Source organism: Sinohyriopsis cumingii, chromosome 15 (assembly GCF_028554795.1).
Source record: "Sinohyriopsis cumingii isolate HCF-2022 chromosome 15, ASM2855479v2, whole genome shotgun sequence".
In the NCBI taxonomy this organism is placed as follows: domain Eukaryota; kingdom Metazoa; phylum Mollusca; class Bivalvia; order Unionida; family Unionidae; genus Sinohyriopsis; species Sinohyriopsis cumingii.
The window spans coordinates 122,468,858-122,495,196 of NC_142975.1; the positions used below are offsets into that span (position 1 = coordinate 122,468,858).

At 35.8% G+C, this 26,339-nt stretch overlaps 1 protein-coding gene across 6 annotated transcripts in view; it reads right to left on the reverse strand.

Annotated features, from left to right (window-relative positions):
• LOC149782638 (protein broad-minded-like) overlaps window positions 1–26,339 on the reverse strand; it is a 185,661-nt gene that overhangs the window by 83,055 nt on the left and 76,267 nt on the right. For all 6 annotated transcript variants that reach the window (XR_016414416.1, XM_089934131.1, XM_089934132.1 and 3 more), the window contains 2 exons: window positions 3,366–3,466; window positions 1,814–1,952 (listed from right to left, as the gene is read on the reverse strand). Coding sequence is in view for 5 of the 6 variants with exons in the window: in XM_089934131.1 (XP_089790257.1) it covers window positions 1,814–1,952; window positions 3,366–3,466 (240 nt within the window). In the remaining variant the exon portion in view is untranslated. The remainder of the gene's footprint in view (window positions 1–1,813; window positions 1,953–3,365; window positions 3,467–26,339) is intronic.

The window sequence follows — 26,339 nt, forward strand, 5'->3', positions numbered from 1 at the left end:
TATTGAGAGAACTCAGTGCAATTTCATGTATCTGATTCTATTATTTAATTACAGTTAACTTTGGGCTGTCCATTTCATGTTACTTCATTCTCTTGCCCCCAATACAATACGTTCCTTACTTTAAGCAGTTCAATTTCTTAAGTGCATCTCCTTGGCCAGACTTCATGTCCCTGCTGCACCCGTGTAGTAAATGCATTGGACTGTATTCCTTACTTTATTAGAATGTATATTTATAAGCTGGACAGATGTACCAAATATGATGACTGCGAGCAAATGTATATGGAAAAGTTGTAAACAAGATGTAAATATAGTGTATATCTCTGAGAAATAAACATTTTACTGTCATCTCTTTGAGTTGTGTATTGTGTAAATATGCAAAAGAATAATTCTATGATGACCCTTTTTTTTTGTCTGTCTGATAACATAATTTGGTTAGTGGGGACTGTATATTATCTTTTCTGGGTCTTCTGATAGTAGAGTTCTTTTAGGGATAGATTGCATGATAGTATTTTCTATGGATCTGCCATACAGCAGAATTCTGTTAGGGATGGATTGGATGATATTAATTTCTCAGGGTCTGTTGGAACATTTTTGTTATGAGGTGACTATTAAAATATGATGCTGTGTGTTGAATATAAAATGACACAGTCTGTGTCCTATACTGGCACCATAAGACTGCAGTATATACTGGCACCATAAAACTGCAGTACATACTGGCACAATAAGACTGCAGTATATACTGGCACCATAAGACTGCAGTATATAATGGCACAATAAGACTGCAGTATATACTGGCACCATAAAACTGCAGTATATACTGGCACCATAAAAGTGCAGTATACACTGGCACCATAAAACTGCAGTATATACTGGCACCATAATATTGCATTACATACTGGAACCATAAGACTGCAATATATACTGACACCATAATATTGCAGTACATACTGGTACCATATGGCTGCAGTATATACTGGGACTATAAGAATGCAGTATATATTGGTACCATAAGAGTATTTAGGAAAATATTTACTAGACTTGACCATATAGAAACAGTCAAATGCATGAAGGCTGTTGCATCTGACCTCAATGCAAAAAAATTGTCTTAATCTATACATCTGATCAAAAGCTTGTATAACTTGCAATAAAATCATCTAGCATTCTGTTCAACAAAGAAAATTGTAATAAATTTATAGTAATTCAGTAATAATATACACTAATTGGCATACATTTCAAATTTGAAAGGGACTTTAAATAATCATTACAGTCTAAATTACAATTTGCTCAATTGTAACCTGCTGAAATTCTTCCTTTTTCTGGTTCCCCTATCATAACCTGCTGAAATTCTTCCTTTTTCTGGTTCCCCAATCATAACCTGCTGAAATCCTTCCATTTTCTGGTTCCCCAATCATAACCTGCTGAAATCCTTCCTTTTTCTGGTTCCCCTATCACAACCTGCTGAAACCCTTCCTTTTTCTGGTTTCCTTATCATAACCTGCTGAAATGCTTAATATTTATTTCCCAGTAGTAAAATACTGAAATTCCTAATTTTTTAGTTTCTAAAGAGTAACTTGCTAAAATTCTTCATTGCAAAACTGTAAAAAGGTAACTACAAACTATTTGTATAAAACCCAGTGCTCTTTAAAATGGGATTCTAATAATTTGTCTATACTTTTGCTATAATTTAAAGAATTTTTCCAAACAGACTGCACAAAAACTCTTGGGCATATATAACAATATTTCCCAGAATTTTGTATCAAACTCCTGCTAACGACTAATGTTTAATTCAACAATTCCAAAATGTAAGGTATACCTGTAGTTTTTTCTCATATCTTGCATTCATATAGACAATACACTCATTCAAGGCCCCTGTTTGCTGTAGAAGTAGGATTCCTTTGGCTGTACTGGCAAAATTCAGCAGGTTGTCTCTAAGTGTATCTTCCCAATGAAGCCTGAAATGTTCAACAAAAACATACAAAAGGGAAGGTTGTATCATTGCAATGGTGTAATTGGCGAGAAAATTATTAAGTTAACACATGTAAATGACACAAAAGATTATTCATAGGTTCTTTGTTTCCTTTTTTGTTACATATATCTGTTGTGGAACTGAAAAGGGATGAGTGTGATAGTAAATCTTTCAAACATGTGATAGAATTATGTTCCAAGGGAGAGAACTCTTGCAATTAGATGATAGCATGATGTTCTAAGGAAGACTGTCACACAGTTGAGGTCTGCATTTTTTTTTACATTCAATTATAAATCATCTGTCCACATAGTATGGGGAAAGTGGAAATAGCCTTGAACCCCATACTGAATAATAAATACATTCCAGTAGACATTTGTCTAATTCTACAAATATGTCAGGATTTCCTCAGCAGGCCCAACGTTTGTCCTAGGAAATGTTCAAGTTTCAGTTGTAACAGAAAGAAGTTTCTCTAAGGAATATTTTGTTCCTGATTTTGCTCACATTAGCCTTAGTTTTTATTGACCTTTTGATGTCTTTCATAATTCCCCTATTTTAAAAAAAAAGTTTTCTTTTAAACCCATTTTTTTTATTTTATCATAAATTATGCATTTTATATCTTTTTAATCAGTTAGTACAAGTCTGAAAAATGTTACACTGCAGTCAGCAGTGAATTTCCATCATAAAAATCAGATGACAATCAGAAAAGCCCTCAAATTTAATCAACTACTTGGCTGTCATCATTATGAATCACCATATCTAAAATGTCTGCATTTAGAAGATTTGGTGAGAACTTGCACCAACAAAGTTACTACTTTAATATCTGTTGATTTACAACAAAATGAAAATATTGTGTTTACCTTTTCAATATTGTTACTTTTTTTTTACCTGTCCACTATATTTACTTTTCACCTCTCTACTATAGTTACTTATTTTTACATCTCCACTATAGTTACATTTTTTACCTCTCTACTGGGGCACAGAGTGGCCGAGTGGTCTAAAGTGCTCTCCATTACGGATCACTGCCATCTCACCTCTGTCTGCATGGGATCGAGTCTCAGATTCAGCCAATGTGGGTATGTGAGAAAGCTTGCCAATAGCTTCTCGAGGGTTGGTGGTTCTCTCCAGGGATTTCCTGGGTTCTTCCTCCACCATTAATACTGGCCGAATTGTATAGCCTATTGTGTGCTGAAAAATGGCGTTAAACCCTACAATAACAACAACAACAACAACAACAGCTACCTCTCTACTATATTTAATTATTTTTACTTCTCCACTATAGTTACTTTTTTTGACCTCTCCACTGTAGTTACTCTTTTACTGCCTCACTACAGGTAAATAATCAAAAGACAGATGGATGCCAAAAATATTCTCATGTAACCTTAGGTCAATAGACACTTACAGATCATAACTTTCCTTTGCAGCAAAACTGGAGCTATCACTAGAACTGTCATCATCCTCAATGGGGGTGGGGGTAGGTACAGACTCTGCCTCTTGGGATGCCTGCAAGATTAATGGTTGACATATATGGAACAATAGTGGTGAATCATGCAATAGACCATAATCAACTTATTGTCTTCACAAGCACATTAACAATGACAACAACAATGATGATGCCATTACAGAAGCCATACCTATGCCTATGATTTGCAGGCAAGACAAAATATGACATACAGAAAATAAAATTTGGTTTACTTATGCAGCTGATTTGACTGAGATCTTACTGTTTTTGAGCAAATCTATGAATGCATGTAGTGGGTCCTGATCAGGAATTTTACACATCCAGAGAGCAATTTCATAAGCTTTGACTCAACTCGACCCTATTCTATCTTGTTAAGATAGTTAGGTCAAGTAAAATTCAAATAAATAATTTTTTGTTGCACATTTCAAGCTTAATGGATAGAATACCTAATTACATATTGACTCTTGTCATGCTATATTTGAATGGCAGATTGGCTACAATCTCTAGTGGCTATTTATTTAAAGCAAATGACCTCTAAAGGCTATTTTTTCAAGCACCTGAGCTCTAAAGGCTATTTATTTTAAGTCTGTGAGCTCTAGAGGCTATTTATATACGTATGTGAGCTCAAGAGGCTTTTTGTTTTAAGTGTGTAAGCTCTAAAGGCTATTGTTTTAAGTATGTGAGCTCTACAGGCTATTTGTTTTAAGTATGTGAGCTCTAGAGGCTATTTATTAAAGCATCTGAGCTAAAGAAGCTATTTGCTGTAAGTATGTAAGCTCTAAAGATTATTTATTTTAAGTATGTGAGCTCTGGAGGCTATTTATTTAAGTATGTGAGCTCTAAAGGCTATTGTTTTAAACAAGTGAGGTCTAGAGGCTATTTGTTTTAAGTATGTGAGCTCTAGAGGCTATGTTTTTAAGTATTTAAGCTCCAAAGGCTATTTGTTTTAAGTACATGAGCTCTAGGGGCCATTGGTTTTAAACATGTGAGGTCTGGAGACTATTTGTTTTTTAGCACCTGACCTTTGAAGTTTTTTTGTTTTTTCATAAATTATAAAGTCTAAGTACAATTTTTGATTAAAAAAGTGATTTATTTAAAAATACATTATTTAAAATCTTTGCATGTAAAAAAGCTGACAAAACCCACAATTGCTGGTCAAAGAAAAAACTTAAATGCTGAAAGTCAAAAGTCCTAAGAAATAAAGTTGATGGCATAATAAGCATCTATGGTATCATTTGCATAAAGGTGACTCTCAAGTTTTGTACTCTTTTTATGAAAATCTGAATAATTATCTAAGCAAATCAAGTTATAAATGCTGTTCTAAGAAAATAAACAAAGAGTCAAGAAAAGAAAAAAAAAACAACAATTGTTATGTGATGCAAGTATTGCATCATGAATGTGTTGAGCCACATGCTTGTTATGTTTGTACAAGTGCATTAATACAAATATGTTAATGAGGCCAAGTGCCCAGTGAACCTTAAGTACACAAGTTCTTTGCATGAAGAAATAGAAACATAAAATCCTCTGATATTATTAATGTATGATCACATGTAATCAATTGATGTCATATGAATAAAACAATAAGTAATTAATATCTTATATACTGATAACTTTAACTTTCATCAGTTATAACTTGGAAAAAGTTCTATGGTAGGCAATTGTATGATAAAGTACACAGCTCTAATGAAGCGTGTAATGACTGTGCAAAAATGTCAAATTCATGATATTCTTGGAAATTTATATTTTCTGTCCTGGAAATATGGGAAGTGTTGCTATTACTGGTACAATGATAAGCTGCATGGAAATCTTGTGGAATATCATGTGGACTGCTGAATAAACCAATCTGATTGGCAAATGAAGGAATTTTCATTTGTTTACAATGTTTGATTCAACTGGGGCTGGTTGGAGGTGTCTGACAAAGTTTGAAGAACACAGGCAGGACATAACACATTTGCTGGCTTTGCAGATGCTCTTGAGAGTTTGGATTTTTGTAGCCAGTGATGTGTATTGCCTATGTGTCTGGAACAGGGTTTTCTGTTATAGTCTGTGCCACACAGCATCATGAATTTTATCTTATCTGTAGCTCAGTAAATTTTCAGGTCGGCATCATTAAATCTAGCTAAAAGTACCTAAGCAGCAGGGAGGGTGTACAGACCAGGTGGCTCAGATAAATTTAAGCCTCCCACCAAACATTTCTCCGTAGAAGCCTCAGAAAGCAGAAATAACGCCTCCTGCGCAAATTAATCCGCAAAATTTCAACCCAAGATGCAATTTCAGGCATAAAAAAAAAGGCAGCTTTTTTTGGGGGGGGGGTATTGTAAAATTTGTTTGTGCCATAATTCAATTATGGCGGGCTGCAATTTTATGAGTAAATTTGATCAAGACCGACTCGATATCTACTACGCGGATCGTGAAGATTAATCGTGACAAATCCGTGCGGAGTTGCCTGAGCGTGACTAAAGAAATTTTTAAACTTATTTATGTCCATATCGCCATTACACCAAGTTTGATGAATATTCCTTAGCGTGTGAGTATCAACGCCATTGAAAACTGATAAAATATTACAATTATCTCTAATTACCTTCGGAATTTGCGTATATCGTTGCGTCACGTAAATCACATCGGTGTTCTTGTGTCGGCCACGCGAGAATATCCTAGCCGGATTAGTTTGTTTGTCCAGCATCACATCATCAAAAACAACAAGATTATTAGCATCACCGTCTAAACTTTCCACTGATGGAGTTTCATTGATATCCGTTATAAATTCTATTGTGCCATCCTCAGTATTATCACTAAATTCCTTTAGTACTTGATAACATCGTTGATCATCAACAGATGGTGCAATCAAATACAATTTATCCCATTTTAGCCATCGCATTATCAAATTTAGTAATAGTTGTGTTTTTCCAGATCCCGACGGTCCAATAATTATCATTCTTATCGAATTCGGTAATGCTGAAGTGTGTTTTACTTGCTCGCGTTTCTTTGTGGCTGAAAAATCAATTACATTCATGTTATTAGAATATTATGGATTCATATTGTGTTAAGTGTCGCACTCGAACTGCTACGATAAATCCAATCGAAGTCGTTACACGCAACAACAGGAATGCAATCAAAGGCGAATGTGCGGTTTGTGGTACAATCAAATATAGATTCGTTAAAAAAAAGATAGAAGAACCGGAGGAGATATTACCGCCTCCTTAACAAATCTGCCAGGATTGCCTTGGGCGAAATATCCCGGAGAGAAACATCTGCCAGGATACAACTATTGCGGACCTGGTACAAGGCTAGATATAAGACTTAATAATAATAATCAACCAAATCCTGGTGAAGAACCAGTAAATGCTATTGATAACGCATGCTACTATCACGATCTCGCATATCGCAGTGGAGATTTAGAACAACGACATCTCGCTGATGTGAAGCTAATTCACGCAATAGACGCAGTACCTAATAAAAAATTCAAAGAAAAATTGGCAACTTGGTTGATAAAAGGAGCAATGAAAGGTAAATTAGTTCTCGGTGCTGGTAAATTATAATGGAGCAGATATATTATTCTCCGCGAGGATTTTGGAAAGGAAAATCAGCAATTGCCAAACTTGCCAAGGCCGCAAAAGTAAAACACTCCACCGCTGCATCATGGTTATCAAAGCAAGCTGTTTGGCAAATTTATCTTCCTCCGCCTAAGAAAATACCATATGCGAGTTTCTCTGTCAGCGTCCCTAATGAAGTCCATCAGGCTGATCTTATGTTTCTTCCTTACGATACCGTTGACGGAGTTATATACAAATATGTTCTGACGGTTGTTGATATCGCTAGCAGATACAAGGAAGCGGAACCGTTATCGAATAAAACAGCAACAGATATTGCTAAGGCGTTTAGCGAAATTTATTCACGATCTCCATTAACATGGCCGAAGCTTCTCCAGGTTGATCCAGGTCGAGAATTTCTTGGCGCGGTTACTTCACTGATGAAAAAGAATAATGTTAAAATCCGTCGCGGTATTGTAGGTGTTCATCACAATCAAGCTATCGTTGAGAGATTCAATAAAACTCTTGCAGAACGATTATTCGGATATCAGTACGCGCGCGAATTTATCCAAGATAAACGATCTCACGATTGGGTAACAAGATTACCTCACGTGATTAACGCACTAAATAACGAAGTAACACGAACAATATCAATGAAACCCGCAATTGCAATTACAAAACCAAATATACCACTAAAGCGAAGTTCAATAATTTCGCCGGTGTTAGGTAGTGTCACGGTTAGATATTTATATAAAGAAGGAGAAGCCGAGGGAGGAAGAAAAAGAGCAACCGATCCAAACTGGAGCGTTACAACGCATAAAATATCGGCAGTAACAAGATCATCAGGAAGACCAGCAATTTATTTTCTAGATTCATTGGCACCGCAACGAGGATTTACCAAAGAAGAACTACAAGTAATTCCAAGAGATACTCAATTACCGCCATCTTCGTTAATGTGAAATCTAATCCTACCTAACTGAGATAATTTTCTTACTCGAGAAACAGCTAGATAAACTAAATTTGACCATGAAATTCTATCATCAACAATCCAAACTTGGCCATCTACTGTCAATCCCTGTGACGAGTGAATCGTTGCTGCGTATCCGAGTTTCCACGGCGATCTTTCTGCGTTTATCGCATCATTGACAAGATTAATATCGACGAAAATAATATCGTTTAAAACCATTATTTTTTCTTCTCCACATGGCAAAGTAACATTAATATTTTGTTTCCTAGTATCAGCTGGCCTATAGCATAATGGTACCGGCAACGTTGGAAATTTCTCATAATGAAGTTTGAATAATATTTCCTGAATATTATCACGAACAATTTTTCTGCTAGCCACAATCAAATGATCTGGACGCCACAAGGATAGAAAATTATCCATCGAAGTCTCGTCAATTATTTTTCTCATCACATCACATTGAAACTTATTAGGTTGCAATCGAATCATTTTTTTAAACTCAGTTAGTAAATTATCATTAGATCTATAATCGGCATCAATCTCTTCATAATAATCCACAAAGTTTCTGAGCCATCTATGAGGAGATTCACCATCAATAGGATCAGGTTGACCATGATCTCCGCACATTATCACTGCAGTATTTTTTTCTTCCAACCAACTTAGGAATGATTTTAGTATAACTAAATTTACTGTGCAAATTTCATCAAATACTATAATCTTGTTGATATATTTGTTTCCCATTCGAGCCGGATCCCATAATCCACCACTGTACTTGAAATAACTGTGATACGTGCAAGAACTAACGCCACGCTGCTTTATTTCTCTTGCTAACCTGTGAGTTGGAGTTAACACTATCATATCAGAGTTTGAAAATAAGTTTATCGCTCGTGTGGTTTTACCACTACCGCCAGGACCATTCAGATAAACGAATTTGTTTCGTGAAATCGGATCAAACGCAGATGATGCTGCTGATACTTCATCACATTGGTCTTTATGAAACTTATCGCAATCTTCTACATCAGCGTCTTCACAATAATCTAGAATATCCTCATTCTTTATTCTCCAAGTTCCCCATGAATCATTAGTGATTAAATTTTCCAACCTACACTGATATTTCTTATCGATATAAAATGAATCCGTTGCAACTCTTACCGCGATATCGGCAAATTTATTTATCATCGACAATAAATTAATACTCACATAAGCGAGCATCGATGATCTTAGATGAGTATACTGCGCTGATTCTCCATCGAGATAAGTAATCACGGTACCTAATTTTTCTCCATCAATAATAATATTTTCTCTGTTGCAAAATATTCCTCTTGACACCGTATCGGCAATAATAAAATCCATTTCAGCGTCATTGATGAATAATCTAGCATGGCGATGTTTATGATCAACTGATCCTCCTTGAGTAAATTTACCAATTATTTTTCTTCCAATATCTTTCGCGTTTTCACAGTCCGTGGGTAACCACACTTCAGTTTGTTTCCTATACGATATAATTGCTTCACTTACCGTCAATGATATTAACATCGACGAATCCAACATATATCTCAACAATACCGTAGGGACCCATCTTCGTTGAGATAAATGCCGACCAAACCAAATATAGCAAATCCTATGCAAATTCTCAGCAAGTTCGAACGAAGTAACATGAGCGAATCCTGTCATAACAAAATCGGGTAATGGTCCGTTAATTGCCACTCTTGTCATCTCGTTGGTAGGATGGCCGAATTTAGCAAAGTAATCCGCACAATCACCATATCCAAGGAAACTTCCAGGATAGCACGCGCTCATATCAACTGAAATCATATCTTCGAAATAATATTTGGTATTCCACAATCCTCCGTGACCATATTCGATACAGCTAAGTTGAATATCATTAAGAAATTCATTCTTCGTGGGTTTCCACGAATTTCTCTCTCTCGCAGCGTGAGCGGCAACAGACGGAATGGTAAAGCAGTTCGTTAATAACTGATCTGGATTTGACGAATACTTCTCCGCGATATTTTTCATCGATTCATGTAATATTTCATCACGGTAAATATCTCCGCGTGGCAAGATAAATTGATCATATCTTTCTTCGCTTGAGAATAACCAAACCGATATTGGATCAGATGCGGCTAATAATTTGATATATCGGAACATTGCATCAGCGCCATCCGTGGAAGATTCCGCGGGATAGAATTTAACAACACGATCCTTCGGGAATATCATCACTGACTGCGACCACGCATGTGAATTGTGATCAACGATTTCGATTGGTGTTCCTCGAGAACTATATGGTGAAGAATATAATATTTCACCCGATAGCGTTTTAACCGTAATAGGAAATTTAAGTTTCTTGCTCAGCGCAGCAACATCATCAATCGATGCGCCATCAGCAACTGTCTTTGCCCATGAATTAATTTTATCCAATCTCAATTGGGTCAGACCGGATCCGCGACGAGTATTTCTCATGTGTTCGATCACTCTCTCAGCAACGCAATTTATCATCGGTGATTCTTTCATCGCAGGTAGATTTTTCGCATCAGGATTATTATTCAGCCGATAAATTCCATAAACAACAGCGCTAGAAGGATAAGCTCTAGCGTAATAAGGACCGTCAATTCCCAATAATAATCCTGGCTTCGAATTCTTATCAAGAACGACATTTTTCTTACCGCCGCGTACTGGATCTCGTTTGTCGCGAATAATCCAAGTATCGTCCGGCATTTGTGCAATAAATTTTATTCCGAAAATAAATCGCTCATCTTTGTGTTCAGATTTTATGTGTTCGATTATCTTCTTTGCTCGCTCTAGATTCATCGTAACATCAATGAAATTAGTTTTCCAAGTTGACCAAACATGAATCGCGCCATCGTCGAAAAATTCTTTCTTTGCACGATCTACTTCAGGAATGATATATTCTGCCTCATCAAGATCAAATAAATCCATTATTATATTTTAGACAAATATCTAATTATAATAATGAAGCAATGCGCTTGGATAATAGTCGGATCAACAAAATCATGTGATAAATCTTGCAGAGGTGAATATTGCGGCGCTCATATATACGAAGTTCGACGAGGCAACAAAGGACCGCAACGATGTTTGGTTTGCCAAGTTGGTATTCGAGGAAAGACAAGATTGTGTTTTTCTTGTGGAGGAAAGAAATATCGTGAACTACGGAGATATTATGAAAAGAAATCTTCCTCAGTAATTTCTTGTGAAGAAGATTATATTAATCGTTTCAAAGCAAATTATGATTTAGAAGTATAAAATATTATATATGGAAATGAAATCAACGATTCCTATGAGTGAATATAGATCACATCCTACCATTGATGATTATGAAGCATCCAAGGATGGAAATGTGAGACACATCAGAACGAAGAATCTTGTTGGTAATATTAATATGAATGGATATCTCAAATTCACAATCAGCAAAAATAATAGGCGAAGAAAAACAAATTACTTCGTTCACAGATTTGTGTTCGAATGTTTCCATGGACTCATCAGAGACAATTTGGTTATAGATCATATCGATGGAAATAAACTTAATAATGAATTAACTAATCTTCGAGTTGTGACTCAGAGTGAAAATTGTTCCTCGGGTAACACTGGAAAACATCCGAAAGATGCCAAGTCAGTTAAGTCGGTAAATCAAGAAACAAATGAAGAAATTGCATTTGAGTCGATATATGCTGCTGCGAAATTTTATGAAATTACTCCAGTATCGATATGGCGAGTAGCGGAGGGAATAAACCACAGAACATTTTCCTACAATCTCGGTGAGTGGATCAGATTCTTCTATGTTCCAATAATATTTGATGATGATGAAGAATAATTAAATACTACAAAATTAGTATAATGGACGAAGAAATAATAAACGATATTATGGGAGAGATTAATAGTTTGAAAAGAAAAATAGATCTCCCATCGGACCTTGATGTGAATAAAATCAGATCAGAATTCGAAACAATTATTCTAGGGAGACTCGAATATAAATATACCCTGCCGTCAGAATATAAATTAATAAAGAAAATTCAAATTGCGATGTACCAATCACTTGCAACGGTCAGTGATGATCACATCGAGGATTTTGTTAAATTATCAACGCTAGTAGAAAAAGCTAGATTAATTTTATCCGACGCATATGAATCAAGGAAAATCACAAGTTCTCGTGTCAGACAACTGAAAAAACTTGTTGATGAAAAAACAAGAGAATTTTCCAATCTTTGAAATTTTACAAAATAAAAAAAAAGATTTAAATTTCCCTGGATTTTATTTATTTTTTTAATTTTGGCGGGGTATTTACCTAACGGATTCACGAAATTATATAAATTACTTCGATTTGAGGGGTAAATACCCCAGCGGATTCACGAAATTATATAAATTACTCGATTTGAGGGGTAAATACTCAACAAAAAACATAAAATTACGAAACTTTCTTAATTTTTCTGATTTTTATTAATTTTTTTTTATTATTTACCAAAATAATTTATTTACTGAAATTACACAAATTTATTAATTTTGAGGGGTAAATACCCCAGCGGATTCACGAAATTATATAAATTACTCGATTTGAGGGGTATTTACCCCAGCGGATTCACGAAATTATATAAATTACTCGATTTGAAGGGTAAATACCCCCGCCAAAATTAAAAAAATAAATAAAATTCAGAAAAAATATCTTTTTTTTTATTTTGTGAAAATTTCCCTGGATTTTATTTATTTTTTTCGTTTGTTTTTCCCTGGGATACAGATTTAAAAATCAAAAACTTTCGCTTACGATTTTACCAACAAACTAATACTCAGCGTTTCTCCGCGAATATCAAGTAAATTTCCATCTTGATTTGTTAGTTTGAAATTTATTCTTGATAATAATCGATTATGACAGCGTAGGTAAAACGGATTAACCGGCTCCTTTATTATCAAGTAACCAGGAGAGACGTTAGGAGAGAATGTGTATAATACAAATCCCTGCTCCGCTCTTGATATTGCAGGATCAACATTATAGCTACCTTCTACAACATCAGCGTGAAGATAAACAGCAATCACTTCGGTTATATTAACTATCCCAGGAGAAATGTGTCTTCCTTGTCCAATTCCATCATTATCATGCATCAAGACTGATTCTGCTTGTGATTTCTTCTTAACCCACGCGTCGTGTAATTTAGGAAATAACCTATCGACTGTATCAGCGACAAATTTTCTCATCTCATCAACATTGTAGCCGGGAAATTTATAATTTGGCAACGTCCTCTCGGTTAGATTATGTCGTTGCATAAACGCGTTAATAATAAAACCCATACCAAAGACGGCGCTGTTTTGTATATAGCCCGTTGCTAGTTCGTTAATAAGTTCCATATCAGCAGCTAATTTATTTATCCGCTCTGTTGTAATTATAATTTCGTTGCATGAAGCTTGTACGTTAAATACGCAATCTTGGAAATAATGTTCTAACAGTTTCTTTTGTATTTCGTATTCGTTGATAATTTTAACAAATAATATTGTAATACTATCCTCGAACAAATCTAGCATATAAACTGATCCTGATGAAAAATCAAGACTCGCCTTAGTTTGTTCATACTGATCAACAAAGTCCAAGTCAAGTCCGTGGAAGTTTTTTTCATTGCTGATAAAGTCGGATTTCTTTGGTTCTGGTGTTGTTATTCTGCCAGGCGGAATATCAGGCCAGCCTAATACTGTCCTAATAGATGAACGGTAAATATCTACCATATACGGCGACGATACTTCAATGATTGATGATAACGTTGGTTCATGTGCTGATATCTTTATTCCTGGATGAGCATCGCCAGTAATATTCGATATTCTAGTGTTGAACTCGCTATTTATCTGTTCAATCTCATAGCTGCCGGTTGGTATACTAACGACAAACCAACTAGGAGTTCCATCGGCGTGTTTCTTATCAGCAACAACAAGTGAATTGTTTGATAATAATTTACCGAATGATTTTGATCTGATATTAGGCCAGCTATTATAAACACGCAATTGTATCAGCGCTATTTCCTTGACGCTAATTGGAGTTGGAAAACTAATACTAAATTCTGGATTAGTTGAGCTTAGTGATATTAACGTTGTTGTCGGCGGTGTTGTGTTTGTCACTATCTGGACTAACTCGGACATTATTAATATTTATTTGTTCAATCTCAGAGTAGATGCTGATCATCGAATAAAATTCTATATCGGATATAACTCCATCGTTGAGACTTTCGGAAATCAGCGATGATAACTTCGAATATGCGTCGTTAATTTTAGTTAGTTTATTTTTGTACGATAATAGTTTCTCGCTGGTGCATGAAGATATTTTTCTTGCAATAATATTGAGAACGCCAGCTATCGTTGTTGTTGATGAAATTATTATTGTTGCTACGATCGGCGCGATTGTTGTTACTACGGATAAAACAATACCCGCGCCGGCGATTATTGCTGATGCGGTATAAACAACAACATCAATAATAACTAATCTGCGCTGGTATTTCTTTATTTTTATTTGATATTCGTCTATTTGTTTTTTTAGCGAATCTTGCCATGATCGCGCAAGATTATATCGATAATCTGATGCTGTCATTTATTTAATCTACAATAATAATTACTATATTATTTAGTTTTGTACGGAATATTATCCAACCCGGATAAAAACTCATAAATTGCAAGATATTTGATTTCTCCTGTGATGGTTCTATCTGGTGGTTCTAATGTAAATACCTCCCGAGTATTTTCCTCCATGGAAATAATAAAAATTCCAGGATAATACTCATGAAATGTATTAGTTTTGTGAAATTCAGTTGTTACCGTGAATTTTATTTTGGATATGAAATATACTCGATATACGCCAGTAATTGGTGCAATCCAACTCGTAATATTTGATTCGGGTCTCCATATCTTGTTTATCGCTTGTACCACAAATGATATATAACAACCAAGTTTTTCTACATTTTCCACATCCGGTGAGATGACAATACGGGACAATTTTTCAATTTTTATGTTGATTTCTTGTGTTTTCTCGCTGAGATCATCGTGTGATGTTTTATCGACTTTTTCACCCATTGCGGTATTTATCTTGGTAACATCTGCGAGAATATCATCGTTGATTTTCTTTTGTTTCTTTTGGAGGTTATCGTGTATTGTTTTATCAACTTTCTTAATTGCGATTTGGCGTACTGCGTTGATATCTTCAATGATCTTAGTATTATCTTCAATGATTTTCTTGTGGAGGTCATCGTGTGATGATTTATCGACTTTCTGCTCACGAACTGCGTTAATATCCTCATCGATTTTCTTTGTTTTCTCGTCGTGTGATGATTTATCAACTTTCTGAAGCATTGCGGTATTTATATTTGTAACATCGGCGAGAATGTTATTAACGTCCCTGGTTGTTCTTGTTAGTTTTTCACCAAGATCGTCGTGTGCTGATTTATCGACTTTTTGATTTGCTAATCCACGAACTGTTTCAACGTCGCTGCTAATCTTAGTAATATCTTCGTTTATTTTCTTTGTTTTCTCGTCGTGTGCTGATTTATCGACTTTTTGATTTGCTAATTCACGTACCGCTTCAATATCATCATTGATGGATTTTATTTTCTCGTCGTGCAATGATTTATCAATTTTTTGAATCGCTAATCCACGAACTGCGTTAATATCGGCGAGAATGTTAGTAACATCCCTGGTTGTTCTTGTTAGTTTTTCACCAAGATCATTGTGTGCTGATTTATCGACTTTCTGTTGTGTTAATCCACGAACTGCTTCAATGTCCTTACTAACTTTAATAATATCATCACTGATGGATTTTGTTTTCTCATCATATAATAATTTATCGACTTTCTGCTGCGTTAATCCACGAACTGCTTCAATGTCCTTACTAACTTTAGTAATATCATCACTGATGGATTTTGTTTTCTCATCATATAATGATTTATCGATTTTCTGTTCACGTACTGTGTTAATATCTGCGAGAATACCAGTAACGTCCATGGTTGTTTTTGTTAGTTTTTCACTAAGATAATCGTGTGATGATTTATCGACTTTTTGATGAGTTAATCCACGAACCGTTTCAATGTCCTTGTTGATTTGATTGATATTATCATTAATGGATTTTGTTTTCTCGTCGTGTGATGATTTATCAACTTTTTCACTTATTGCAGTATTTATCTTTGTAACATCGGCAAGAATGTTAGTAACGTCCCTGGTTGTTCTTGTTAGTTTTTCACCAAGATCATCGTGTGATGTTTTATCACTTTTTTGGTGTACTAATCCACGGACTGTTTCAATATCTTTGCTGATTTGATCAATATCATCATTGATAGATTTTGTTTTCTCGTCTTTCTGATTCATTAACACACGCATCGTTTCAACATCAGCGCTGATTTTCTTTGTTTTATCGCTAAGATCGTCGTGTGATGTTTTATCAGCTTTTTGGAATGTTAGTGAACGCACCGCCTCGATATCTTTATTTATCTTGGCAATATCATCATTGATGGATTTTGTTTTTTCAACAAGATCATCGTAATCATCACTTCCACGTAACGATTCGATGTGCTTATTGATTTTTGCAATATCATCGCTAATTTTCTTTGTCGTCTTGCTAAGATCGTCGTATAACACTTTATCGCCTTTCTTATCCATTGTGGTTTTTATTTCAGAAACGTCAGCGATAATATTAGTAATATCTTCGTTGATCTTTCCTACTTTATCAATGAGGTCATCGTGCAATTCCTGATCAACTTTTTTCTTTGTTAATTGATCTGCGACGAATGAAGTATCGGTAGTTTTCTTTATATTATCATCAACTTTCTTGCTAAGTTGTTTTAAGGTTTCATCGAGTTTTTTAAGATCGTTAGTTAGTTTAGTTAGTTGTTTTGTAAGTTTTTCCTGATCTTCATTGTAGACTGCCTTATCCAACTTTAACAATAATGTCGCTGATAGTTCTTTATCAGATTTTTCTACATCTGCGATATTTGCCTTTGATGGTAAACTTGCGATAATATTAGTAACGTCAGTGATAGATTTTGTTACTGAATCTGATAACTGAGTAAATTGCTTGATGCGTTCGTTATATTCATCTCGGCTAATCATATCAGTTACTTTGACATTGCTAGTTTGTAATCGACCTTCGGTATTTTGAAAAACAGCAATTTCACCAGGATTTATCTCTGCCAACGATAGAAGATTGTTAATGTCTTTCTTGGTTGCAAAATTTGATGTATCGATTTTTTTTTCTTCATCTGTTTCTTCTTTCTTTCTAAAGAGAGATCTACCATAAATGTCAACCATGATATTTATCTACGGTATATTCAAATAAAATTTTGTGATAAGGGCGGGATGATTTTGAAATTGCATCAAGAACGTTAATTGATTCTGGACCGCATATTGGTGGATCGGTTGATGTTTGCGTTGGAAGTGTTGAATACCAAACTGGAAGTTTCAGCGAGGAAATATATTTGAAAAATTCGTTTGGTGGTGCTAGTCCATACGAATCAAAGTAAATGATTTCGCGAGGATTAATCGCGTACGCAACCCAGTGAGTGCCAGGGCCGGAATTTTTATCGAGGTTAATTATTCCTGTCTCGGTAGAATTTGGTTTGTCCGGTAATTGATCTCGCATGAATACTCCTCTGAAAAATCTTATTTTCTTTTTCTTTGCTTCATTGATTAAATCTAAATTCGATGATGGCGTGATGATCTTAGGCCGGATCCGTACATTGGAGGTCGTCCTAGTCTCAGGCCGGATCCGCGATGGTATTTTTTTTTACCGTATCTTCCTCCGGTAACTTTATCCAATAATTTTTTAACTCCAAATCCAGCCGTTGCTGATAACGCGCCCGTTATCAACGGAGCTAATAAAGGCAATAGGAAAGGAAGGAAGCCACCTACCTTGATCATGTCTTTCACTGCGCCAATGGAGAGAGTTACATGAACACCAGAATTCGCTGATCTGGCTTTGGTAAATCGTCCGTGTTGACCTCGTGTCAGTGATAGTTTGTTAGGTCCACCGTGAATCTGATTATTTTTCAAGATTAATTTTAAACCTCTTCGCGCTGTTGTTGCTGCTTGAAGTTTTTTTATCTGACCCGGGGTCAGTGTTACGCTGACGTGTTCGTATGGCATATTAATAATCACTTTATCTAAATTTAGAATTTATCACATATTTTCTACGGGCGCGTCGATGACTCTCATTCTACCACTGATGCCTTCTAGGATCATTGTTCTATCACTAAGAATAACCGCGATGGCTCTTGCCGGTCCTCCAGTGTTAATTCTTGCTTTGAAATGAATATCGACAACCGACTGCTTTACCAAATCAAGATGTTCCAGGGAAAAGTAATAGATGGGATAGAGAGTATTAAAATCTAACTGTGATATTTGCAATCCCGTATCAATATTTTGATCGCGTCCCATGAAACTTAGTAATCGATGATATGCGCGTGCCGTGGAGTAATTATCAAAATTGATAGCTATTTCCTCGGATGGCTCCTGTTGGCCATTTATTCTCAATGATACGTTTGTTGCCCCGAATTGATCAAATATCATGTGACTGTGAGTTTGATCGTATCTATTTGCATTTTGAAGAACAATGAAGATATGCCTGGGCGCTGAAACACCTTGCTGTGACGCAATTCGCCAAGTATATATTCCGTTCATATTAACATCGGAGGAGTCGGTTGTTGTTGTTAGCCAGGACATGATGGATTTTCCTCCTTGATTCATGAATGATAATAATTTTTCTTCTTCGCGAATTGATGGTGTTACTGCTGGCATCCACAAAGTAATTTTAGTTAATGTTACCTTACCAGCATCGCCGGCCGCACCCGCCTCTCGCCAAATGGCTCTATCATTACCCGCGGCATCTCGAATAAAGGAAATTGTATGTTTCGCTCCATAAATAACTTTCCTGAAATGCCGGCAAAATCCAAAAATGTGAGATAATGGAATTGCACAAGAGAAATTATTCTCGGCTCCAACTAACATTTTCTTTCGCGTAGCAAATCCAAGATTATAATCTGCAGTTTGATTAATTATCATATTTTCAACATCAGCAACAGCATTGCCGGCGTTATTATTCGGTCGTCTAACAACAAACGGTTTGAATATCGGCGCATTAGAATTATCCTTAGCAAACATCATACTAGGACCAGCCGATCTGGTGAAATCATCCGAGTATCTTGCTAGGCCTATGATCGTTGTTGCTACATCAACATTGTCAGTGATTGATTCAATCTCTCTTCCATCAATCATGTAAGTGGCACTCTTGAATAATGCCATGATACCGTTATTGACAAATCCAACGTTAAAATTTGCATCGTAGTTGGTATTATCGGTTTTATTAAGTATCCCAACAACCTCGATATACGCCTCAGACGGAAGAAAATATCTTGTTGTATCGTGAACTTGAATTTCCTTGCGGTTAGGTGTATTTGGTTCAACTACCTCGTACGAGAAATACTGAAAATCTCGCACGGATGTGTCTCTACCCACAGGCTCGTCCATGTCAAACACTTCATTTGACACTTGTGAAAACATTATTACTAATGATATCGTCTAAAACGAAGACCATCTCCTGAAATGAAACTTGTATTTCCAAGATTTGTATTTGCAATCTCATGAGCTAGATTTGTGTTTGCAATTTCATGCGCCAGATTTGTGTTTGCAATTTCATGTGCTATATTCGTCTTAGCAACTTCCTGCGCCAGATCGTTTATTTTCTTATTTGCTGCTTCATTTATGGTTTTGCTAATTTCTGGTGGCATCTCTCTGGTGATAGGTAATCTGACTGGTTTTTTTTTACGTATTAAATTTAATATTTTACTTTTGACAGCGTTGAATCCTTTACTAGCTAAATTGCCAATACCAGAAACAGCAGTCTCACCAATCTTTCCTATTGCTTTTAATCCTAGTTGTTTGATCACTGGACCAATTTTAGGTGCTACTCGCGTGACAAGACTTCCAATGATATCACCGAGTCCATTGCCGTGAACGTATTTATATACTGGTAATCGAGAATTAACTACGCGGACCTGATTGGGTCTGCGTTGATGTTTGTGAATAATCATATTATTTCAATTATGTTGTTTTAATCGATAAGCTCATCAACAAGTTCTTTATAAACATGAGAATCAATCACGCCACCACGGAATAATCGCTGACAAATATCTGATGCTTCGTTGATTATTTCGTGAGAGTTATTTCCGGCTCGCTTTCCTCCGATTAATACTTCGAGGCGAGATACGTCGTTAACAACACTGTCGGGGCAAACTGAATATCCTTTTCCTGTTATTGGTTTCTCAGATAATATTTTTTCTTCTAAATCTAATAGATTTATTTTTGCTAAAAAATTTACATACCCAGGATCTTTTGTGTTTGTAGGTTTACCCACAGAAGCAAAATACACAGTAGGAATCCACTGGCTTCTTGTCGGTCTTGAAAGCTGATGTTGTGGATTCAAATATTTTTCTGGTTCCATAAAACCGAATCTAGCTATTTGAATTAATTTATCTTCGTCCCTAAATTGTTCAAGAGCATCGTCGGTAAAGACTTGTAATGGCATTGATAATTTTTGTCCGATTTTTGGAAAATCCTCTGGTTCAAATTTCTTTGGTTTAGTTTCAATTTTGCTAGATGAAGGTAGCGATAATGATTCAGGTTGATGCAATATTCCATAATTGTTCACAGCAGATAAAAAATTAGGATATTCTAGATCGTTTTTAACCGTTGTGACATCATTGTAGATATAGTATATCCACTTGGTCCATTGCGCAAATGATACATTTTCGGCGGTATTAGGTTTCATAAATTTTTTTCGTTTATCTTTCATATAATTTTCTGCAGTAAATTTCACAACCTCATTCGGTTTCATTGATTTTATTTCTGCGATAGTATCATCGGTAAATTTACTGGAGCCTGGGATCCTTAATCTTTCTTCTTGTTCTTCTTCTTGTTTCTGTGCTTGTGCTTGTGCTTGCTGTAACTGATCTTGCAACGCTTGTGTTTGCGCTCTCACCTGTGCTTTTGTTCGTGCTTGCTGCAATTGTCCTTGTAACTTTTGTGTTTGTGCTCGCACTTGTGCTTGTGCTTGTGCTTGACGTACTTGAGTTTGTTCTTGATGAATTTGATCAAGTTGACCAGGAACAACTCGAGTGTGTTGCTCGATATCTCTTGTCATAGGAATAAGCCCAAGATCTCTAAGTTCCTTATCTTTCTTTTGTTTGCCGTATGCTACTTGTTCGATAACTCCGGTGACTGGACTCAACCACTTTGACGATACTTCACCAATATGATGTTGCTCATCATCGTACTCACGAACTTTTTTCTTAAATAATCGTTTTGTCGGAATAAGTTTCCTTACTGCCGCTAATTCTTCTCGCACTAATCTAGCCGAATGAGGCTCTCCAACTGTGCTAGTTTTTTTACTCATCTTATTTTCAATGATATTGTTTTAATGTGAAATAAAATTAGTATCCGCAACCCACCATAATTCATTATGGCACAAACAAATTTTACAATACCCCCCCCCCAAAAAAAGCTGCCTTTTTTTTTATGCCTGAAATTGCATCTTGGGTTGAAATTTTGCGGATTAATTTGCGCAGGAGGCGTTATTTCTGCTTTCTGAGGCTTCTACGGAGAAATGTTTGGTGGGAGGCTTAAATTTATCTGAGCCACCTGGTCTGTACACCCTCCCTGCTGCTGTACCTAATTCATTTCACATGAAGTATTTAAAACTAATCAGATACTTTTAGCTATATTTAATGATGCCACCCTGAAAATTTACTAAGTTACAGAAAGGATCAAATTTGCCATTTTGTGCATAGTTTCTAGCATAATACCAAAAAGCTAAACTTCATATGCATGTGTCTGTCTCTCTCAAAATGTTTTGTATGGTGAGTTATCAAATGTTTTGTATGGTGTGTTATCAAAGTTGGAGAAAACTTAAGTTGCTTTATGAGTGATTTCTTTTGGTTATATATGTTATTGTTGTCTGATTTTATAACAACTCCGTCAGGCACAGCAGAAAACAACATGGGTTTCTTCGTTTTAAAGTAGTTCCTAGTGGGTGGACACCATGACTGAGATGACCAGACTATTACATACAGACAGATATAAGAAAAGTAAGGGTGGCAAAACAATTCGATTTCTCTGCATTGTATGGGTGAGTAAAGCTCAGATCTGTGTTTCTTGTCAAGGAAGTGCTTAAATAACAAATAAAATAAAATAAGAATCTGACAAGTGTCAGTGGTATTCATGTTTTTCTGATCATGATATAAAAACTGGTAGTCTACATTGCTTAAACTGAATTAGGAATGTATATAGATGTTTAACAAATAATGATAAGACAAACTGAAGTCGACCATAGAAGCATAACATGCATTCCTAAATATACACACACTTAATAATCCCGTAAAACAAAATTTTAATTTGCTGATCAAACAAATGACATTATAATGAATATCACTTGGTATCCAATTCTAAATTTCAGTCTTTCCATGGTTAGTCTTCATGCATTGGTTGTACATGGTGTCCTATTCTAAATCTCAGAATTTCCATGGTTTATCATCATGAATTGGCTGTACATGTGTGTCCAATTCTAAATTTCAGTCTTTTCATGGTTTATCTTCATGAACTGGCTGTATATGGTGTCCAATTCTAAATTTCAGTCTTGCCATGGTTAGTCTTCATGCATTGGTTGTACATGGTGTCCAATTCTAAATTTCAGTTTTTCCATGGTTTGTCTTCATGTATTGGTTGTACTTGGTGTCCAATTCTAATTGGTAGTCTTCATGCATATGCTGTACATGGTATCAGGTTACAATATCAGTCTTTACATGGTTTGTCTTCATGCACTTGTTGTACATGTTGTCCAATTCTAAATCTCAGTCTTTCCTTGGTTTGTTTTCATGCATTTGTTGTACATGGTATCCAAATATAAATCTCTGTCTTTCCATGTGTAGTCTTCATGAAGTGGCCATACATGGTATCCTATTCTAAATCTCAGTCATGGACAGTCTTCATGCATTTGTTGTACATGATATCCTATTCTAAATCTCAGTCATGGATAGTCTTCATGCATTTGTTGTACATGGTATCAAATTCTAAACCTCAGTCATGGATAGTCTTCATGCATTTGTTGTACATGGTATCCTATTCTAAATCTCAGTCATAGATAGTCTTCATGCATTTGTTGTACATGGTGTCCTATTCTAAATCTCAGTCATGGATAGTCTTCATGCATTTGTTGTACATGGTGTCCAATTCTATATCTCAGTCATGGATAGTCTTCATGCATTTGTTGTACATGGTATCCTATTCTAAATCTCAGTCATGGATAGTCTTCATGCATTTGTTGTACATGGTATCCTATTCTAAATCTCAGTCATGGATAGTCTTCATGCATTTGTTGTACATGGTGTCCAATTCTATACCTCAGTCATGGATAGTCTTCATGCATTTGTTGTACATGGTATCCTATTCTAAATCTCAGTCATGGATAGTCTTCATGCATTTGTTGTACATGGTATCCTATTCTAAATCTCAGTCATGGATAGTCTTCATGCATTTGTTGTACATGGTGTCCTATTCTAAATCTCAGTCATGCATAGTCTTCATGCATTTGTTGTACATGGTGTCCAATTCTAAATCTCAGTCATGGATAGTCTTCATGCATTTGTTGTACATGGTGTCCAATTCTAAATCTCAGTCATGGATAGTCTTCATGCATTTGTTGTACATGGTATCCTATTCTAAACCTCGGTCATGGATAGTCTTCATGCATTTGTTGTACATGGTATCCTATGGATAGTCTTCATGCATTTGTTGGACATGGTGTCCTATTCTAAATCTCAGTCATGGATAGTCTTCATGCATTTGTTGTACATGGTGTCCTATTCTACATCTCAGTCATGGATAGTCTTCATGCATTTGTTGTACATGGTATCCTATTCTAAATCTCAGTCATGGATAGTCTTCATGCATTTGTTGTACATGGTATCCTATTCTAAATCTCAGTCATGGATAGTCTTCATGCATTTGTTGTACATGGTATCCAAATCTAAATCTCTGTCTTTCCATGTGTAGTCTTCATGAAGTGGCCGTACATGGTATCCTATTCTAAATCTCAGTCATGGATAGTCTTCATGCATTTTGTTGTACATGGTATCCTATTCTAAATCTCAGTCATGGATAGTCTTCATGCATTTGTTGTACATGGTGTCCTATTCTAAATCTCAGTCATGGATAGTCTTCATGCATTTGTTGTACATGGTATCCTATTCTAAATCTCAGTCATGGATAGTCTTCATGCATTTGTTGTACATGGTATCCTATTCTAAATCTCAGTCATGGATAGTCTTCATGCATTTGTTGTACATGGTATCCTATTCTAAATCTCAGTCATGGATAGTCTTCATGCATTTGTTGTACATGGTGTCCAATTCTAAATCTCAGTCATGGATAGTCTTCATGCATTTGTTGTACATGGTGTCCTATTCTAAATTTCAGTCATGGATAGTCTTCATGCATTTGTTGTACATGGTGTCCAATTCTAAATCTCAGTCATGGACAGTCTTCATGCATTTGTTGTACATGGTGTCCAATTCTAAATCTCAGTCATGGATAGTCTTCATGCATTTTGTTGTACATGGTGTCCAATTCTAAATCTCAGTCATGGATAGTCTTCATGCATTTGTTGTACATTGTATCCTATTCTAAACCTCGGTCATGGATAGTCTTCATGCATTTGTTGTACATGGTATCCTATGGATAGTCTTCATGCATTTGTTGGACATGGTGTCCTATTCTAAATCTCAGTCATGGATAGTCTTCATGCATTTGTTGTACATGGTGTCCTATTCTAAATCTCAGTCATGGATAGTCTTCATGCATTTGTTGTACATGGTATCCTATTCTAAATCTCAGTCATGGATAGTCTTCATGCATTTGTTGTACATGGTATCCTATTCTAAATCTCAGTCATGGATAGTCTTCATGCATTTGTTGTACATGGTATCCAAATCTAAATCTCTGTCTTTCCATGTGTAGTCTTCATGAAGTGGCCATACATGGTATCCTATTCTAAATCTCAGTCATGGATAGTCTTCATGCATTTTGTTGTACATGGTATCCTATTCTAAATCTCAGTCATGGATAGTCTTCATGCATTTGTTGTACATGGTGTCCTATTCTAAATCTCAGTCATGGATAGTCTTCATGCATTTGTTGTACATGGTATCCTATTCTAAATCTCAGTCATGGATAGTCTTCATGCATTTGTTGTACATGGTATCCTATTCTAAATCTCAGTCATGGATAGTCTTCATGCATTTGTTGTACATGGTGTCCAATTCTAAATCTCAGTCATGGATAGTCTTCATGCATTTGTTGTACATGGTATCCTATTCTAAATCTCAGTCATGGATAGTCTTCATGCATTTGTTGTACACGGTATCCTATTCTAAATCTCAGTCATGGATAGTCTTCATGCATTTGTTGTACACGGTGTCCTATTCTAAATCTCAGTCATGGATAGTCTTCATGCATTTGTTGTACATGGTGTCCAATTCTAAATCTCAGTCATGGATAGTCTTCATGCATTTGTTGTACATGGTGTCCTATTCTAAATCTCAGTCATGGATAGTCTTCATGCATTTGTTGTACATGGTGTCCAATTTTAAATCTCAGTCATGGATAGTCTTCATGCATTTGTTGTACATGGTGTCCTATTCTAAATCTCAGTCATGGATAGTCTTCATGCATTTGTTGTACATGGTGTCCTATTCTAAATCTCAGTCATGGATAGTCTTCATGCATTTGTTGTACATGGTGTCCAATTCTAAATCTCAGTCATGGATAGTCTTCATGCATTTGTTGTACATGGTGGCCTATTCTAAATCTCAGTCATGGATAGTCTTCATGCATTTGTTGTACATGGTGTCCTATTCTAAATCTCAGTCATGGATAGTCTTCATGCATTTGTTGTACATGGTATCCTATTCTAAAACTCAGTCATGGATAGTCTTCATGCATTTGTTGTACATGGTGTCCTATTCTAAATCTCAGTCATGGATAGTCTTCATGCATTTGTTGTACATGGTATCCTATTCTAAATCTCAGTCATGGATAGTCTTCATGCATTGGTTGTACATGTTGTCCAATTCTAAATCTCAGTCTTTCCTTGGTTTGTCTTCATGCATTTGTTGTACATGGTATCCTATTCTAAATCTCTGTCTTTCCATGTGTAGTCTTCATGAAGTGGCCATATATGGTATCCTATTCTAAATCTCAGTCATGGATAGTCTTCATGCATTTGTTGTACATGGTATCCTATTCTAAATCTCAGTCATGGATAGTCTTCATGCATCTGTTGTACATGGTGTCCTATTCTAAATCTCAGTCATGGATAGTCTTCATGCATTTGTTGTACAT